This window comes from Lactuca virosa, chromosome 7 (assembly GCF_052849685.1).
Source record: "Lactuca virosa cultivar CGN04683 chromosome 7, Lactuca_virosa_CGN04683_v6, whole genome shotgun sequence".
Taxonomy (NCBI): Eukaryota; Viridiplantae; Streptophyta; class Magnoliopsida; order Asterales; family Asteraceae; genus Lactuca; species Lactuca virosa.
The window spans coordinates 161224610-161245664 of record NC_136432.1 but is presented as its reverse complement, the minus strand read 5'-3'; the positions used below and the strand labels follow the sequence as shown (position 1 = coordinate 161245664).

Genomic DNA, 21055 nt, shown 5'->3' with positions numbered 1-21055 from the left:
TGAAGACATTGTCAAATCCTTAGCCACTAGTACCCAACAATTTTAAAAAGAGACAAGGACTAGTATCTCCAACCTTGAAGCACAGATGGGAGATATAGTTACATCTATAAGAAAGATGGAGTCCCGTGGCAAATTACATTCTCAAACCGAAAAGAACCCAAATGTCAATGTAGTGACTTTGAGAAGTGGTAAACAAACCGGAGAGAATAGTTTAAAGAATAAGTCAAGGGAAGATGAGGAAAGAAATAGAGATCATTCCCATTGAGGATCCTATAGTCAAGAATGATGCACAAGCCGGAGTTCCAAAGAAGACTATTCCTCTAGTGACACCGATAGCCACTCAACCGCCACTCCCCTCCCGACTTGCAACTTCAAAGAAGAATATGGAGGAGAAAGAGATTTTGGACACCTTCTGAAAGGTGGAAGTAAACATCCCTTTACTTGATACAATCAAAAAAATTCCTAGATATGCAAAATTCTTGAAGGAACTTTGTACCAACAAGAGGAAATTGAAGGGAAATGAGAAAATCTCAATGAATGAAAACGCATCCGCGGTTTTACAAAGGAAACTTCCACCCAAGTGCAAAGATCCGAGAATGTTTACGGTTCCTTGCAAGATTGGGGATGTCACTTTTAGTAGTGCCATGCTTGATCTTGGTGCTTCTATCAATGTCATGCCCTATTCGATGTATGAATCATTGAATGTCGGGCCTTTAAGTGAAACTGGTGTCATAATTTCACTTGCGGATAAATCAAGTGTCTTCCCTAGAGGTGTTTTAGAAGATGTTTTGGTGCAAGTAAACCAATTGGTCTTCCCGACGGATTTCTATGTGATTGATCTAGAAGAACAAGTGTCCTCCAAGTCGGCTCTAATTTTACTTGGGAGACCATTTTTGAAGACGACTAGAACAAAGATTGATGTGTATGCGGGTAGCTTAATAATGGAGTTTGATGGGGAAGTAATAAGTTTTAATATCTACGATGCTATGAGATATCCTAGTGATGTTTCATCGTTGTATTTTATTGATGTTGTTGAATCATTAAACCAAGAATTGTATGAGTTGTCTAATGGTGACATGTTGGAGATGATTTTGAGCAAATGATTTGATTGTGGAAAATTAGCCAAGAAGTTGAAGCTCTACTCATTAGACCCGGAAGTTGAAAGATTGGTTAACAATTTCTAGATCAAGAAAACTACTCAATTCAGTGTGAAGCAAATTGAATTACCTCAAACTCACACAAGATTGCCATCCTCCCTTGTTCAACCACCGAAACTAGAGTTGAAAGTCCTACCTCAACACTTGAAGTATGCATACTTGGGAAACAACGAGAATCTTCCGGTTATCATTTCAACTCATTTAACCGAATGTGAAGAAGAGCAACTCCTCAAGGTGTTGAAGGAACATAAAGAAGCAATGGGTTAGACGATTGCGGATATTAAAAGATTGAGCCCCTCCACTTGTATGCACAAGATCTTGATGGAGGATGAATGCAAGCCGAGTCGGGATGCACAAAGAAGATTGAATCCACCTATGATGAAAGTTGCGAAGAAAGAAATATTGAAGCTTCTTGATGCGAGGATGATCTATCCAATCTCGGATAGCAAGTGGGTGAGCCCGGTGCAAGTGCTGCCAAAGAAGACAGGAATCACGGTGGTCGAGAACAACAAAGGTATAATGGTCCCCACCCATGTGCAAAATGGGTGGAGAGTATGTATTGACTACTGCAAACTCAATGCAAACACAATAAAATATAATTTTCCATTGCCTTTTATTGACCAAATGCTAGAAAGGTTGGCCGGGAAATATCACTATTGTTGTCTAGACGGGTATTCCGGTTTTCACCAAATCCAGGTGGCACCGGAAGACCAAGAAAAGACAGCTTTCACATGTCCATTTGACACTTTTGCATACCGGAGAATGCCATTTGGATTATGTAACGCCGTGGCCACTTTCCAACTTTTTATGGTTAGTATCTTTTTGGAATATGTTGAAAACATAATTGAAGTTTTTATAGATGACTTTACGGTGTATGGAAACTCTTTTCAAGAATGTTTGACCAATCTCACCAAAATTTTGAAAAGATGCATTGAAACGAATTTGGTTCTAAATTTTGAAAAATGTCATTTTATGGTGAGTCAAGGTCTTATTTTGGGTCACATTGTGTCAAAGAAAGGAATCGAGGTAGATATTGATGTTATTCAAAGCTTACCTTACCCGACTTGTGTTCGGGATGTTCGTTCTTTTTTAGGTCATGTCGGATTCTATCGAAGGTTCACCAAGGATTTTTCGAAGATAACAAGACCAATGTGCCAACTCTTGCAAAAGGATGTTGATTTCGAGTTCAATGAGGCGTGCAAAGAAGCTTTCGACAAGCTCAAAGAGTTGCTTACATCCGCTCCTATCATGAAAGCACCAAATTAGGATCTCCCCTTTAAGATCATGTGTGATGCAAGCAACTATGCTATATGGCGCCGTTTTGGGTCAAAAGAATGGAAGAGCCTCCCATGTGATCTACTATGAATCGAGGACACTAGACAACGCTCAAAGAAAGTACTCTACCACGGAAAATGAGCTATTGGCCATAGTGTTCGCTTTGGAGAAGTTTAGGCAATACCTACTTGGTACCAAAGTTATTGTGTATTCGGATCATGTGGACCTCAAATACTTGATGACGAAGAAAGATGCAAACTCATCCGGTGGATCCTACTATTGCATGGATTTGATTTGGAAATTCGGGACAAGAGTGGATGTGAAAACCTTGTTTCCGATCATCTAAGCCGGATCACTTCAAATGAGACTCCTTTCCCGTTGCGGGACAAGTTTCCGGAGTTTCCGGATGAGCATCTCTTTTCCCTTACTCAATCTATTCCTTGGTATGCTGATATCGTTAAATTTTTGGTCACGAAAAGGTATCCCGACACATTCACACGTGCTCAAAAAGATAAATTGAAAAGTGATGCAAAATATTACGTGTGGGATGAACCTTATTTGTGGAACCATTGTCCCGATAAACTTATTTGGCGATGTGTACCCCAACAAGAACATCAATCTATTTTGCAATTTTGTCATGAATTTGCTTGTGGAGGACACTTCAGACCTAACCAAACTTTGAGAAAGGTTCTTGAGTGTGGACTATTTTGGCCAACCATGTCACGCGATTGTTATTTGTTTTGTAAAAGTTGTGAACGGTGCCAAACGACGGGGAACATTTCACAAAAGAACTAAATGCCCCAAAATCCAATCCTTGTTTGTGAAGTTTTTGACGTATAGGGGATTGATTTTATGGGCCTATTTCCCGTCTCATTTGGCAACGTCTATATTTTGCTCGCGGTTGACTATGTCTCAAAATGGGTTGAGGCCAAGGCCACAAGATCGGATGATGCCAAAACGGTTATCGAATTTTTAAAGTCTAATATTTTTGTGAGATTTGGTGTGCCTAGGGCTTTGATTAGTGATCTAGGGACACATTTTTGCAACAAGATGATGGAAGTTTTATTGAGGAAGTATAACGTGACCCACTGCGTCTCTACCGCTTACCACCCTCAAAGAAATGGTCAAGCGGAGGTTTCGAATCGAGAAGTGAAATCTATCCTTGAGAAGACGGTCAACCCAACAAGAAATGATTGGAGTTTAAGGCTTGATGATGCCTTGTGGGCCTACTGGACCACTTACAAAACCCCGATAGGCATGTATCCATTTAGGTTGGTCTTTGGAAAACCATTTCATCTTCCCGTAGAATTGGAGCACCGCGCATTTTGGGCGGTCAAGTAATGCAACTTCAACATTGATGAAGCGGGAAGACATAGGAAGCTTCAACCTCAAGAGTTAGAAGAATTGAGGAATGACTCTTATGAGAATACAAGAATATACAAGGAGAAAACCAAGGCGTTCGATGAAAAGTCCATCACCCGAAAACATTTTAAGCCGGGACACAGAGTCTTACTTTACCATTCCCGTTTGAAGTTATTTCCCAGAAAATTGAGGTCAAAATGGATACGTCCATTTGTTGTGCTAAAAGTCTTTGAGCACAGAGCGGCTGAGATCCAAAGTGAAGAAACGGGGTAAATCTTCAAAGTCAATGGGCATCGTTTGAAACCTTTCTATGAAGGTTTTAATGCAAATGTCTTAGATGTCATCCAATTGGATGCCCCGGTATACTAAAATCGAGAGGGAAGGACGTCTCGCCAAGGACGTTAAAGAAGGGCATTTTTGGAAAACATTGTGTTTTCATCTTTTCTAATTCCGAATAAATGTTTTAGATAAATCCTTTCTGCATTTCACATTTCTTCTTCCTTTTTGTAGTGAAAGCGTGTCGAATTTTGAGCCCCCGATGTTCGTTTTGGTCAAGCACGAAGGTTTGGAATTTTTCACGGGATCACAAATGGTCCGCATGTACTCTCAGTTTCATCCGCTGAGCCACAAATGGTTCGAGTGTACCCGTCCAGGAGGTCTGCGTCATCATTGCAATTAGGAACCATTACATAACTACTCACGCGGACCGCGTGTACTCGACGCTGTTGAAACATTAAGTGACCCTCTTAAACCTGAAAGAGATCCGAAGTTGCTTATGGAACCACAATCATCCTCTCCCCGCAGTCAGATCAACAACCGCAGTCATTGTCATTAGTTTCTTAGATTCAGTCTTATATCTGTCTTTTGTTTAAGTACTTTCTTTTATCCATAGTTCCCTGCGTGGCAACTCAAACAGATTAGGTTGTATGTAATCTTCGAGACTCTATAAATAGAGTTCTCCACTTCTCAATGAAAACGCCTCTCTTACGCATCTTGAATATTATCACTCATCTCTCTCTACTATCTTATCACTTAAATATAATCGTAACTCCTTGTAATCTCTCTTCGAGAGCAAGTCTTTTCTAGACTTAATCACTAAGTTTGATCTCACTTACTAACTTGGTCTGATTGCATTCCTTGTTAAGAATTAACTTAAGTGTATACTTGATATAATACTTGCTGTCTTTTATATTTCCTTATCTTTCCGCAACTAATCATCTAACTATCTAACTCTAACTTATATTATTGTTGAGCTTTATGGTCCTTTGAGATTAACTTTAATTTCCACAATATATACTTTTTCTAACGTTTGTTCAAGTGTGTTTCTCAAGTTTTTCTCTCAACAGACGCATCGTCCGCGTGGCCCAAAAACAGTCTGCATATGTTCCCTGAAATCGACCACGTCATCTTTGGAATTAGGAGCCATTACAGAACTTTTTACGCGGACCGCGTGTGGTCGAAGTCCCGTCCGCGTGGCCGATAAACGGATCGCGTATACTCGACGTAAACGACCGCATGAAATCTCAGATTAAAGACCGTTTCAGTGCACCTCACGCGGACCGTGTGTACTCCAGAAAACGTTCGTGCGAGGTGTTGACTTCTGTTGACCCGGGTGTTGACCATGTTTGACCGCGATTTTAACCCACTTACCCTACTAGCCGACCCTTTCTTCCCCATTCTTCTTCTTCTTTTCTCTCTAACCTTCATTGAAACACCTCCCACCTTCAACACTAAAACTCGATTTCCCGTCAAACCGCCGGTCGGAATCACGTGAAATCCATTTGCTTTCTTCTTCGTTAATCAAATTCTCTTTGATTCAAATCTGTTGACTATGGGATTATGGATAAAGAAGGAGCTTCATTGGTTTCAGATGGATAGGTTATTTTATTTCAAATGAACTTGCAACATCACCTGGTAGATCATGGCTTTCGAGAACTATAACATGTTTCCCGTATCTAGCTAGGAATCCTGCACAACAGAGTCCACAGTACCACCCCTATAACAACAAGATCTGATTCTGTCTTCCCTGCATAGATCATATATAGGAAATCTGTTGGTTTTCACATATGTTGCTATGTCGCAAGGTAAATTACTGAATTTGGTAAAACAATCATTAAAATTAGGGATTCGTGTAATCTTACAAACATATAGCTTGATCCCAAATAGAAATTAGAAATGAAGAATGATAATTCAATTAGACCTGGGAAGGGTTTCGGTTGTGTAATTGTAGAAGAGGAGGATGAAGATGTTTCCCACAACCTTGTCCATTGATGTTGCCTTACTAGCATCACATCATCCTTTTCTCCATATTTAAATGCTTCAGCAAGAGCTTCAAGGTCAGCTCTAATCGATTTCATCTCAGATTTGGGAATAGAAATTCCAGATTTAACATATCACGTCTTCTCCACCTGTTTCAATATAAGATGTTTAAAAATTCTTCCAATCTTTAAACCGCAAGGCAAAGATTGAAAATTAAAGAAGGACATTGGAAAAAAGTCTGGTGGCCCGTAGATCTGAGACCGAAGTCACGAAAATAGGAACGAACGAGAGAGAGATACGAAAGCTAGAGAGAGAAAAAGATCTCCGGGTTTTTTGGTTCAAGACGGTGGTCCGGTGGTTTTTGACGCTGACCCGACGGTTTTTGACGATGGTCCGGTGGTTTCAGATGGTGGTCTGGTGGTTCCTGGCGGAATGACAAAATACGATGGTTGGGTAATTTACATTTAAATACAAATAAATAATAGATAAATAAGTAATTTATTTTAACTTCCATCGATAAAAATTAGTTGTCCAGATTTGTTTTCATTTGTTCTCATAACAAGAATTGTTCTCGTTTGAATATATATATATATATATATATATATATATATATATATATATATATATATATATATATCCCACCCTATTATTTATTTGTACAACATATTGTGTAATTATATAAGTACTCCATAAATTCAATAGGAACATTCCTTTTAGTTATATGATTATTAGAAAAGAGACCCATTACCTACAACAAATTCCATATGACGTAGGTAGTCTCTAGTTAAAATGGGGTTGGCTTTTTAGCCAACCCCTAGTTAAAATGGGTTATCTACAAATGACTTAAGCAAACAGCTCTATAGTGGTGTGTAATTGATTGGGACGGATTGGTCTTTTCCTGCATATGTCTATATGTAGGTATAAGAGAGATAATTTTTCGGTACATGGTTGATTTAATTAGGTTGCTAATGAGTGTAAGATAATGATATAACATAAACATATTTTGTATTTTTTTTTTTTTTTGTTTTCACCGTTAATATTAATCAAGGTTACCCTTTTCAAACAGTAAATTTCATTGAACAAAACAAAATAAGGAAATTGACAACATCGAAGAATCTCAGCTGGTTCCTACGTTTAAACAAGCAATAGAAATCGTCAATTCAATAGAATATAAATGACAAACAACATATGAAATATGGTAAAACAATTTTTTTTCCAATAGCATCCTTTTTATACGTGTCAAATATACACACGTAGACACACAACAATAAATAACAGAAGGAGTAAAGTAGTACATTTTAGCTTCTGTAGCTGAGCTCTCCCACCGCTACAAATTTTATGTCTTCTTCTCCAAACAAATTCGGTACATATATTCCTCTCTCTCTCTCTCTCTCTCTCTCTCTCTCTCTCAGAAACGCACAGTGAGCAAACATGGCTTCCAGGCATGAACATTCAGATGCTTACACAGAAACCACTGATGAAGAAGAAGAAGTAGAAAAAGAGTACGACGAGAACATTTGTAGCGTGTGTAGTCCACGTGGGAGAGCAAGAATTGACCCGAGATCTCCATGGGTCCAAGAATGGAACCGGGTTTTCCTGCTGGTGTGTGCAATGGGTCTGTTCGTGGACCCGCTCTTCTTCTACACTCTGTCGATTAGCGAGTCGTGCATGTGTTTGTTCGTCGACGGGTGGTTCGCCGTCACTGTTACGGTGCTCCGGTGCGTGACGGACGCGTTGCACCTGTGGAATATATGGTTGCGGTTCAAGTTGAAAAGGTCATCTCCACCAGACCAACGCCGGTTCAGCAGCGATGAATCGATTGTACGAAACCTGCTGACGAGGTTGATGACGGAGGCCAGAAACCGCTTCTCACTTGATATCTTCGTCGTCTTACCAATTTCCCAGGTTCTGTTTTCCTAATTTAATTAAACATATTTCAGAGTGAATTTGGATAACTTTTTATTTAAAAATCCCAAAATTCCATTTAATTCGATAATCAATTATCAATAATTAAACATAAAAGAAATATTTCAAAAAAAAAAATCGTTGTCAAAAAATCCACATATGAACAAAACAAAAACCATAAATAGCTCCATTATACCAACTTTTTCATAAGCCTTGTTTTGTTTACAGCTCATACAAATAGCATTTTATTTAGGCCATATGCTTGTCTACATTCTTAACATAAGTGAGCACTACCGCTCTTATGTTATGTTTGGTTAATTAAAAACAAGTTGTTGTTCACTAGAGTACGAGCATACAACTCTTTAAGTTTGTTCCATAGATTACGAGCATACACAGATAATATAATTCAAAACATATATTATGATAAAACCATTGCCTTTTATACCTACAAAGAACCCATGGTGGATTCTTCTGTTCGGCTGGGTTAAAAAAATATGGGCTAATAAGTGGGTTTTATTCATGGGCTAAAAAAAACCCAACATTTTCTTCCATGGTCGATTCTTCTTTTTGGGTGGGCTAAAGTTAATTAAGTACATGGGTTTTATTCATGGGCTAAAAAAAGAGTATCGCAGGTAGTATTATGGGTAGTGATCCCGAGATTGCTAGAAAAAGGTTCAACAACAGTTGTGATGACGATTTTCCTAATCATGTTTCTCATCCAATACCTACCCAAGATTTATCACTTTCTTTGCCTCTTACGAAGCATGCAAACTCACTCCGTCTACATTTTTGGTACTGTTTGGTGGGGAGTTGCCCTCAACTTGATCGCTTATTTTGTCGCCTCTCATGTAATATCCTTTCCAAGATAAATAGTTTGATTTAATTCGACCATATATCTTGACCTTGTCTCAACAACATGCAAATGATTGATGCAGGCTGTGGGTGCTTGTTGGTATTTGCTAGGAACCCAGAGGACTGCCAGATGCTTGAAGGAGAAATGCATGGAAACAAATGGATGCATGCCAAGAGTATTGACGTGTCAAGACTTCATGTATTATGGAACAAACAAACTAGTGATAAGAGACAGGTGGAGACTCTTATGGGGTGAGAATAGAAGCACAAGAACTACTTGTCTACAAGATAGCGACAGTTTCAGTTTTGGAGCTTATAAATGGACAGTTCAACTCGTTACCAACGAGAGCAGATTGGAGAAGATACTCTTCCCCATATTTTGGGGTTTGATGACACTCAGGTATACTAAGATGATTAGATTAGATTATATCTTTTTAGGTCTTTCAAGCACAAAAATTTGATTCTGTTATATATAACTCATGTAACACAGTACATTTGGTAACTTGGAGAGCACAACAGATTGGTTGGAAGTGGTTTTCATTATCATTGTTCTCACGACTGGCCTCCTTTTAGTCACCATGTTGATTGGAAACATTAAGGTAAGTATACATGTGTATGTAGTACTGTGGTAGACTTTAATTTGAAATTAGTTTGGTAACTGTAGTCTTAAAAGTCAAAATATATACATATGTGAAGGTGTTTTTGCATGCAACGACATCAAAGAAACTAGCAATGCAGTTGAAAATGAGAGACATAGAGTGGTGGATGAGGAGGAGACGCCTCCCTCAAGAATTTAGACAAAGAGTAAGAAATTACGAAAGAAAAAGTTGGGCAGCCATGCGTGGAGTTGATGAGTGTGAGATGATTCGCAACCTACCTGAGGGCCTGCGAAGAGATATCAAGTACCATCTATGCTTGGATTTGGTCCGACAGGTACATATTACATTATTAATATTAATATTAGCTTAACAAAATATATGTAATTTCAGTATCACTAAAATGTTTATCAATCTTTAACTCAGGTACCTTTATTTCAACATATGGACAACCTAGTTCTTGAGAACATATGTGATCGCGTTAAGCCCCTTATTTACACTAAAGGGGAAATAGTAAGTTAATTGATACATGTTATAATTTTCTCTTAGTCCTTAATTACATGTATTCAGATCATTAATAATAATTCAATTTCTTGCATATGATAACTGGTTTCTTTAACGATAAAATTATAATAGATTACTCGAGAGGGAGATTCAGTACAAAGGATGTTATTTATAGTACGAGGGCATCTTCAAAGTAGCCAATTTCTACGAGATGGTGTCAAAAGTAGTTGTATGTTAGGCCCAGGAAACTTCAGTGGGGACGAGCTCTTATCATGGTGTCTAAAGAGACCCTTCATTGAAAGACTACCTTCATCATCATCAACACTAGTCACTCTCGAGACCACAGAAGCTTTTGGCCTAGATGCCGAAGATGTAAAGTATGTTACACAACATTTTAGATACACTTTTGTGAACGAAAAAGTGAAGATGAGTGCAAGATATTATTCACCAGGATGGAGGACTTGGGCCGCAGTTGCGATTCAATTGGCTTGGAGGAGGTACAAGCATAGGCTTACACTCGACTCGTTGTCGTTTATTAGACCAAGGAGACCTTTGTCTAGGTGTTCTTCACTTGGGGAAGATAGGCTAAGACTTTATACGGCTCTATTGACTTCGCCAAAGCCTAATCAAGATGATTTTGAATTTTGAATTCGTGAAATTTAATAGATATGTCATATGCAACGCCAAGTTGTAAACTAAATATATGATAATAAAATTAGGCCACTAAACTTATGTTTTAATTAATGCATGCATTTTAAGCCTATTTTTTATTAAGACAGCCTTAATAAAAAAAATGACATTTTTTCCAAATCCTATTTAAATATTTTTTATCGTTTTTTGATGCATAATCCAAATGACCACTAACCTCACAACTTGTTAATTTCAGAGTTGCGAAACACTAAAAATATGGTCCCCAATACGTAAAAGTCTTTCTCGAATGTTCCTAGTTTGTCATAATGTTGGTTTCGAACCCTATTCAAATCTAACAGTCTTGCAACTCGTCCTAAAATCGAAAGATGGGTAGTTGTTTTATGTAATCACTTTATCTTTAGAGCATCTTTGGTGAAATATAAAACGTTGCACCTACATAATAAATTATAAAACATTGCAGTCACATAATATTTTATCGTTTTTTGTATTTTTATGTTAAAAAGTATATCTATTTTATAAGATTCAAACTTAACATTTTGTTTTTTAGGATAGTTTGTGTTATTATTCTATGTTGCAGGGTGTATTTTGTATTTATGCAGGTTTAGGAGCGCGGATCTTTCAATCCATGGATCATCTCTTAACCCGAAATATTAACTGTTTTGTTCGGTTCATTTTGTTTAGAACTCTCATTTTATCACTTTTGTATTCTCTTGATATTCTATCTAGAAATAGGGTTTCATAGTTCATCAGTTCTAGGGTTTGTACATAAATATGTAATTGTTGGAGAGTTGAGTGATCTTGTAGTGAGGTTTTCTCTTGTAAAAGTTGTGGATAACGTCCTTGTTGCTGTTCAAGTTGGGATCAGAGCGCAAGGTAGCTCTGATCTTCGTTCTGTGAACGTTTCTTGTTCCGATCGTCGTTCTGCGAACGTTTCTTCCGAAGACGTGATACAAAGGTTAGCTACTCGTTTACTCCTCTTGTTTCTGCTTTTTTATTTTCGTTTTTTCTATATTTCTTTGGTTTTCAGTGTTTGTTTCAAAATCGACTGTGTGGATCTTCTAGGATTTGTGTTTGTTGGGTGAAATTGTGTGATCATGCATCTCTTCTTCTGGTGGTTCCGTCGGTCAATCTCTGATTAGGTTTTGGAATAACCTACTAGAGAACAGACTCAGATCTGAAATAATTCGTTTATAAGAACGGATCGGTGATCTGAAATAACTCTATCTTAGAACGAAACCTAAGAGAAACGACATACTTCTTCAATTTTATCTTGTGGCTTTGGACCGCTGTGAGCCTTTCTTGTTCCATTCTACTCTCATTCTAGATTTAGTTTTGGGAGATTCCGGTGTCTTGAGTACACCAGTTAATTGTTTTCATCCTTTGTGTGGTTCTTGTTTTGTTAGTCTTTGTTTTCTTGACTCTGTATTGGTTGTCTTGGGCCCTAACATACCGTGGTGACCTTTTGGACATTAGACCAGTAAATGTGTATTTTTTTTGTTGTTTTTTTGATACTATCTATGCTATTGCTTCTTGTATCTTAAATCCTATGAATTTGGTAGAAATAGAATGTGGTCCATGGATACATATCCCCCTCCTCAGTAGTAAGGTAGCAGCTACCCATAAGTTTTTAAGGAAGCCATTTCTTGTTGTTTTCAGGATCAATTCTAGGTAATTTTGTGTTTCAAATCATCTTTTGTTAGTGAAATCAAATAATGCATGTCATATGGGTATTACATGTTATCTCTGTATGATAGCTTTTATGGATTAGAGGGCTACAAAGCGGTGATCATTTTGCATCACTCTCTTCTTCTCCCACTCTTTTCTGATTTAATATCATGGATCCCAATAAATATTTACTTACATAGGTAAGAAACACCATGAGATTTTCAAATATTACGGTGTAAGTTAGAAAAAAATCACGATTTTGTTTATGTGTCGAAGTTTTAGTAGTTTTAGCCCCAATGGTCTAGAAAACTCCACCATATTTGTAATCTTGTTATGTCACATACCATTCCTGATTATATCAATACGTACACATCCAATAGTTATTATGTAGTATAATTTATAACCTCATTAATAATGCTGAAGAAAAATTAGTACAAAAGAATCCAAATTCATCTTTCAAACGTGATGGTAGATTCATTAAAGGCATGTTGTGATTTATCATTTTGTTTTGTCTGATGTGTTACACTGAGCCATCCTCTAATTTTGTGACATCCCCATTTTCTTGGTCCCAAAAAACTTTTTTCTTTATGCTTATTTAATTCAGAGTATACTTTTATTGCAGAATTTGTTCCGAAAACATTATTTTTAATGTGGTATAATATAAATGTCAAGCATTTCCGAAGAAATTGTTTTCGTTAATAAATAAAAACTTGGGGTTTCATACCTGATACAAAACATAAGCCTAATCATGTCTTAACAAGTCTTACAACATCTTATTTTACCAATGGCTCAAATCTCCTCAAATCTCTCATCAAATCCAAACATCACTGTCCCTGTACCTTTGTACTACTACATGTGATACAAAGAAACTGAGTGGATCAGGCTAGGAGGCCCGATGAGCACATAGGGGTTTCAACCTATAATATTGAAATTAATTTAATTATATATTTCACGTCAACGAATCAACCCGATTACCCATTTCCGTTGTTCACACTTTTTGATCCGTAATTTAGGATCTCAAGGGACCTATTCTAAAGGATCGTTGGAAGTAATGTGTAAACAATATTAGTTCAGGGATTCTGTAGCAATATATGTCAATAAGGCAACCATAAGGGGGATAGAATACTTGAATCAACACACACTCCATACTCCCGGATTGTATGATTCATTAACATCTACAGATTGCGAGTCTGCTAGTGTTTCATTGGACTGTCTAGAAGAGTTCCTGGTCGTCATCAATACTCAACTAGATGACTAGTCTCAGTAGTACATTAGTACAATGTTGGACATGGTCTCTCACCATTATTTTTTTTTCTGGTATGGTCTCTCACCATTATTTTATCTCTTTCTCAACCCTTTTCTACCTAATATTTTATAAATATGGTAATATACATATACGATTAAATCAAGTAAATCATATCATTTATTGCATCTAACACGGATATCAAGAACACAGATAATAAGCACATATAGCATTTAATTATCTAATACTTTGAATCAATATGTAAGATGAAAGTAATTACACACTCACTTGTTAAAATTGGTTCGCTTGCGATTTAGGTAGAGCTTCCCCTAACATCTTAGTTTTTTCTTTGATGTGACCTAGGTATACACATCAGTAAGTCTTAGTATTATATTTCTTCTGAATAGTGATAATGTAGATTCCTCAATAATCTCAATGTCTACATCAAGATCTATCAAGTAAAGAATAACTAGGTAAGATCATATCGGAGGTAGGGTCCGTTTGGTATATAGAGTATACTATTTGGAAATCCCACTTTAAACACCTCACTAAATCTAGCCTAGACATTACACCGTAAGTAGATCAATAAATATTATGACATAGAATCACTGATAAATCTTATTTATAGATTAATAATAATTACTATGAATATAAGTATAAGTTACACTTGAAATAAAATAAGCTTAACTTACAGAGTTTCTTGAAAGAAAGTCTGGAAAGTTTGCAGACAGAAATCCGACACAAACTCTTCTATTCGTTTGATTCTCCGAGGACCCAGAGCCTTGCTAAAAAACTTTTAAAATCTAGGTAAAAACCGGACTCAAGAGGACTTAAAGTTTCGAGAGAGAAAGATAGCTGAGTGTGAAAGAAAATGAGTAGAAAACGCTGCTATTTATAACAATTTTGTGAGGCGTGCCGCGCCTTTAAAAGGGGTCGCGTCGCGTCTCCTTTTTATGTCTCTCCTCCCATTTTTGTGCCACGTGTCGAAAAGGTATTGGTCCGTGTCGCCCTTCTAGAAGCTAGCCACGTCGCATGATTTTTAATTATTTTCTAAAAATCGTATCTTTCTAATGCGAACTCTATTTTTGACGTTTTTTATATCCACACGTAACTATCGACGAGTACTACAATTTTCATTTAGATTTTGTCGGATAATTCTCAATTTATTTTGAATTTTATATTTTTAAAGGGATTAGACTGTTGAAACTCATATAAAAATCATAACTCTTTCATACGAATTTCGTTCTCGACTGTCTTTATATCGATGATATCCTATTCACGAAATCTTTAACTTTCGATTATATTGTTTCCGCTAACAATCAACCAATTTGAATTCCGATTTTATGTGTCCACACTGTTGTGCTGAAAGTTTGAAAAACCATAACTTCCTCATATGAAGTCAGATTTGGATGTTCTCTATATGCACGCTTTCGCTTTTATGATTACTACAACTTTAGTTTAGATTACTTAGGCTAATAAGCAACCTATCTTCGATTCACTATTTATGACACACTTTGTCGTATAAGGTTGAATGCGAAACTTCGATGAAACATAACTTCTTCGTACGAAGTCAGATTAAAGTGGTCCTTATGTCCCTAGAATCATCATCACGACTATTACAACTTTTTTCAAGATTATTTATCCTACGTAATCTTTTATTTTTGAACGTTATTTGATGTAATTTGTTAGTTTTTGTATAATAATGTTTTATTCAAATATTATAAGCTCATAAAATTTTCGCATACAACATGTACACAATATAAATTAAATTTTATATAGTTTATAATTCTATAAAATTTCTAGCCGGGACTTGCGGGCGTTACAATTATCTCCCCCTTAGGATGATTACATCCCAAAATCATACAACAACAAAACAACTCTGAGTAGTGATTCCTTAAATCTCATTTTGCTCCCGCTTTTCATCCTCTGTTGGATCTTCAGTCCTAAGCTTCAGCTTAGTGACTTTGGTTTTCATTTGAGATTCCTGCTCCTGCTTACGATGGGTCATAGGTTGAAACCTAAGATAAGGTCTTAACCTTGGCTATAATAACAAATTGATTGGTCACATTCTAATGACCTTCTTTTGCATAGTGAAATGAACTAAAAAATTTTCTTCACGAGTCAAACATCTTGTGACATCCCCATTTTCACGGCCAGAAAAGACCGATTTGTTTATGCTTTATTTTGAAAATCAGAGTATCTTTTAAAGAAATGTGTTGCGGAATTTGTTCCCAGAAAAACATGATAAATACGTTATCAAATCATTTCCGAAGAAATGTATTTCATTCATTTTCAAAACATTGGGATGTCATCGTCAATACAGAAACATAAGCATAAACAGAACTTACATTCATTTACACTAGTAATCTACATCTCTTTTAAATTTCTCAGTGTAAAGTAGCTTCATATCGACACCTATGATACAAATAAGCTTGAGTAGGTCAGGTTGGGAAACCTGGTGAGTACATAGGGTTTTCAACCCACAATAATATAATTATTATGTTTAAACAATCAAACAATCAACCCAATTACCCATCCCATTTTCTTCATTTAATATTTCCTAAAGAATTATCTTAAGGGTCATCTCCTATGTCGTATTTACCTCTCATCTCTTTACATCACATTTCCTTATCTGTTCGTTCCTAAGGCATGAATACGTAGTTACAACATCGCCTGAACTCGTAATTCATAGTAAGGGTTAGAGTATCATCACATGAATACGCAATCACAACATCGCCTGAACTCGTAATTCATAGTAAGGGTTAGAGTATCATCACATGAATACACAGTCACAACATCGCCTGAACTCGTAATTCATCACCTACAGGTTATACGTCTGCTGTTGTTTCCACGAGGTTGTCTAGAATAGTCCGTGGTCGCCATCTATACTCTGGTAGATGACTACATCTCCATATTGTCGGACAAGGTTATGATATATTTCATCCTACATCACTGATTCATCATCACCTTCCTATCATCACCTATCTCTCATCATTTTATTTCATCACACACCAACTATTTCATCTACCCATGTTTTATCGCAACATATTTGTAGATATAAAATAAATATACAGTTTGAATCATTTAAAACATGTATAAAATCATTCACCCAACATACACAAGTATTCAGATAATATGCACACATAGCACGTAATTTATATATAATACTTCATATCTATGTGTAAGATGAAAGTAACTATGCACTCACTTGAAAAGGTGGTGACTCGGTGTCACACCCCCAAACCAAGGATGGCGGAAACGTCCGGGGGTAGAGGACTTCATGTATAGTATCAGAACAACGAGTATGATAGTGCTCAAAGTAAATACAACCATCATAAATATAATTGAAAAAGTTACACCAAAGTATATGTTTACATGATTCAAATCAATTACATTATGATGACAAAATGAACTGTTTGACGATTTATCGTCCCATCCTCAAAATGCTGTTGGTTTTCCTGTTTCACTGATTTCCTGAGAATACAAGTAGTTTTGAAAAAGTGTCAACAATTAAGTTGGTGAGTTCTTAAGAGTTTTGTTTGAGAAAGAGACCGTTTTCCTTGTAAAAGCGACAAAGTATGTTTCCAGAAAATCCAATATTTTCTTTATTAAGTGAAATGAATGCTTCTATGTTATGCGATAATGAACTCTGGAAGGACCCATAGATTCCTTCTATAATCGCCCAACGTATATAAGTTATATAAAATTTAAGTTAAATAAACCGTTGAATATAATGGGTCTGCCCTAGGTCCACAACCAAACAAGGAACAGGAGATGAAGCGGGCCCACCAATTCTAAGTCAATTGTGACTAGATTCTTATATAACTCTATCATATACACTTAGCAATCATAGCTGAAGTCTAACAATTCTAGCTTTATGTAGTTTTAATAGAAATATGTTCCAAAGAAAATCCTATATTTTCCTTATAAAAGTTAGGTGGTCCTAAATCCCAGGACCGAAAATAAACAAGTATTTTTCCATACTTAAAGTAATTCCTGTGAGTTAAATCGACATAACTCGCTAATTAAAAAGTAAAACCCGTAAATCTTATGATTTGTTAATACCACATGTGAGCTATTATAACCATGCTAAGACTTAGACGGCCTCGTAATACGACATTCTTCAGGCGTCGCAAGTTAAATGACACTTGTCACCTCAGACCTGCCGGTCTAGCTGTTGCATGCAGCTCAGGTGCGGGCTTGTCAGACCCAATATACATCTATACACAACTATCACGCTCTCCCTACAAGAGACTCTGGTTATAATTTACAGGACTTTTGACTTTGTTACTATGAAAGTAACACGAAGCGAACATCTCACAAATTTATTCATTAACAGATTTACGTGAACTGAACTGAAAACCTTTGGTAAATGAGTTTGAAAATGTAAATGATACGTAAACTATACCTATTATAGTTTATCCAAAACGTTTGTACTGTAAAAGAACTCTTTTATGAAAATACATTAGTGCTATGAATCCATAAACTATGCTTATTATAGCTTATTATATGTGTTCGAAATGAATGAAGAATCTTATCATGAATGACTAAGTTTCAGTTTATGATGATAAACTAACAAGAAAATACATTCAATATTTAGAACTTATTGTTATACACTTTGCTCAACATAATACAAAGTGTTATGAAAGTTATAAGCTGTTAACTAGTTTTTAACCTTTCTGCACTCTTTTAGAAATATCGTAGAAAAATCGTACGAAGCCGAAAACTGAATCCGTAAATTCAGAGAGTTCATAAAATGTGTCTAGTTTATTCGTAATTTTTATTATGATTTTTAGAAGTCTTTAACTTGTATTAAAATGTTCATATTCACAGACTGGTCTGAATTCGTTTCTGAAATGATAGGCAGTTTTGTAAAAATCACCATAAATCGTAGAAAAATCGTATGGTTATGTGCAAATAGTCATTTTAAAGGTATCAACCTGAACTATTTGCACCTAATACAGTTTTGAAAACTAAAATGTTTAAGTTGACCAAAACAGTCCGTGAATGGAGTTAAACTTTTCTGATGAAAGCTGTTGTTTGAGTTTAGTTAAGTTTTTGGTGTGTTAACTTGTATTCCCCCCTAAAACTTGAAGAAAACATGAAAATATAGGGGTATGAACTCACCTTGAGTGATTTTAGTAGATGGATGATGAAGAAAAGAAGTGTTCAACTCAAGAACACTTAGATGATGTTTGAAGATTCGAAGATCTAACAACAAATATGACGATATTTGTGTAAGGAACTCATGATTTGAGTGAAGAAGTGTAAGGAACTCAAGTGTGGGAAGAGATTTACTTACCAAGGTAGATGAAGACTTGAAAATCAGCCTTGAAATCTCGAAATTTAGAGAGAGAAGTGAGAGAGAATGAGTTTTTGCTTCTTGGTGAAGTGTGAGTGAATGGGAGGAGAGATAAGGGTTTTTCTACCCTTGAGTCAAAGTACTTGGCTGGAAAGAGGGGGAAAAGGACAATGAAATGACCAGGTATGGTGGAAGGACAAGGGCTGGTCATTGAGTGGGCATGGGTGGTTGCTTGTGTTATACACTAAAGTAAAGTCAACACTCCACCAATAATATCCCACCCACTCTTCTTGGATAAGGATTATACCCCAAAAACGTGATTAATTATGAAGTATGGGGTTCTATATGTTAAAATATGATTTTGGGTGAAAATCCCGCGTTAAAATTATGTAAAACGGGCCTAAAATGAAGTCGTAGTCGAAAACCGGGTGAATTTGGCCTATCTGCGAGACTTCTCGGTACTGGGCGGAGGTTCGGTCCCTACTGCTGCTGGGCCCGAAGGCGAAATGGGTCGAAATGGAGCGAAGGTGGTCAGGAGCGAAATGAGGCGAAGGCGAAAGGAAGGTTCGGTCCGAAGGGAGGTTCGGTTCGGTTCGCAGGCTTCGGGTTCGGTCCGCGTGGTTTCGGTTCTTCAGCAGTTCGGTCCCTATAGGGACCTTCGGTTCTAAGCACTTTCGGTCTAAGAGGGTTCGCTTCCTAAAGGGAGGCTTCGGTCTATTAAGGCTGTTTTACCAAATATTACCCCGTTTCAAGCGGTTTTTGACCCGGTTAAGTGTCGGGATGACCCGAAAGATTATAAAAAAGTTAAAAGAGATTTTGAGAGAGATTTGGGAGAGATTTCTCATACTTGGAGAGATTTGGGAGAGATTTCACATAGATAGAGATAGAGTGAAAGAGGTTGAGAGAGATTTCGTTTGCGACCTTTTTGAGTGTTTCGCTTCGTAAAGTAAGCTTCGTAAATCCCGTTAAGTCTCGTTATGAATGTTATACGCCCTCGATGGGTATGGAATAATGTTTTATCGAGTAGTTTCATCACTTGCCCTAATTAGGGTTTAGGATTTCCAACACGTGAAAACTCTAAGTGATACTTTGTATTAAGATTGCAAGTTGTACAATAAGAAACATAATGGAAACCCTAATGTACAAGGGTTAGATGAGTTGACCGGTTTGACTTGTTGACTTTAGTTGACTTTGACTTGGCCAAAAATTGACGGTTGTCACACTCGGTACTCGGACAGCACTTCGTTATCTCAAAACAATTTTCCCTTGACAAAACCTAGTATCAATACCACTAGGGTTTAGTCTAACGTTATCTGCGACTAATTAATAGTCTAGCTATTATTACTATTATATAAGCATTAAGCAACACTCTTATATAACTCATAATAATAGCCCAAATAATTGTTTTAAGGTCCTAATAATGTTACTATATTAAAACATAAGCTATACTAAAGATAGGGTAGTCGTAGCTCACTTACAGCGGGTTTTCTCGAAAACCGGGCTCCGCTGGAGCAGCGTTTTCGAGCCAAAAAGCTCTTTTCTCGAGGATTCAGGAGCCTCGGGTCTTCCTTCGGGTGCTAGGGTGTTTACCTAGACTTTAGGGGGGTTTTGGGGGCTAGAGAGAGAGTTTGGAGAGAGAGAGAAGAAGTTGGAATGGTGTGAGGAATGAGGGAACCCGGCACCTGTATTTATAGGCTGAAATCCTACTCTACTCATCGAGTAGGTCCTCCTACTTGTCGAGTCCATGCCACATGTCACCTTCTGGTGGCTTGCCTTGGGGAGAAAGCCTTGGCCCATATTCAGCCATGTCACCCCTTTTGTAGCAGCACCCTGCCGACTTCTAAACCCTGTAAGTTTCTCATACGAGCTCCGTTTTCGACGTTCTTTTTTTCCACGCGTAGATAAAAACAAGATCTACAACTTTCATTTAGACTCCATCTTCTAATTCGCGATCGATCTTAAATTTAATAGTATGATGAGATTAGACTGTTAAATGACCACGAAGAATTCGTAACTCCTTCATACGGACTCCGTTTTCGTCTGTCTTTTTACCGTTGAGTTCCTATTAATGAGATATTCAACTCTCATTAAGGTTGCGTAAGCCAAAAACCGCTCGAACTAAAATTCGAGTTTCGGGACGTGCACTACTATGCCAAATCTTAGAAAAATCATAACTTCCTCATACGAAGTCAGATTTGGGCGTTCTTTTTTTTTTGTATGTTCTCGGTTTAACATATACTACAACTTTTGTTTAGATCACTAAGGCTAAAAAGTCCTCTATCGT

General features: G+C 36.9%; 2 protein-coding genes across 2 annotated transcripts; both read left to right on the top strand.

The window, feature by feature from the left end:
* Nucleotides 1-533: 533 nt before the first annotated feature.
* Nucleotides 534-1103, top strand: LOC145127269 (uncharacterized). Its single transcript, XM_079062493.1, has one exon. The coding sequence runs from the start codon at nucleotides 534-536 to the stop codon at nucleotides 1101-1103; it is 570 nt and encodes a 189-aa protein (XP_078918619.1).
* Nucleotides 1104-7372: 6269 nt separating this feature from the next.
* Nucleotides 7373-10625, top strand: LOC145127101 (cyclic nucleotide-gated ion channel 4-like). Its single transcript, XM_079062354.1, has 7 exons — nucleotides 7373-7958; nucleotides 8591-8806; nucleotides 8894-9210; nucleotides 9301-9409; nucleotides 9507-9743; nucleotides 9833-9919; nucleotides 10043-10625. Exons 1-7 carry the CDS (start codon nucleotides 7485-7487, stop codon nucleotides 10556-10558), a joined length of 1956 nt encoding a protein of 651 aa, XP_078918480.1. The 5' UTR covers nucleotides 7373-7484; the 3' UTR covers nucleotides 10559-10625.
* The last annotated feature ends 10430 nt before the right edge of the window (nucleotides 10626-21055 follow it).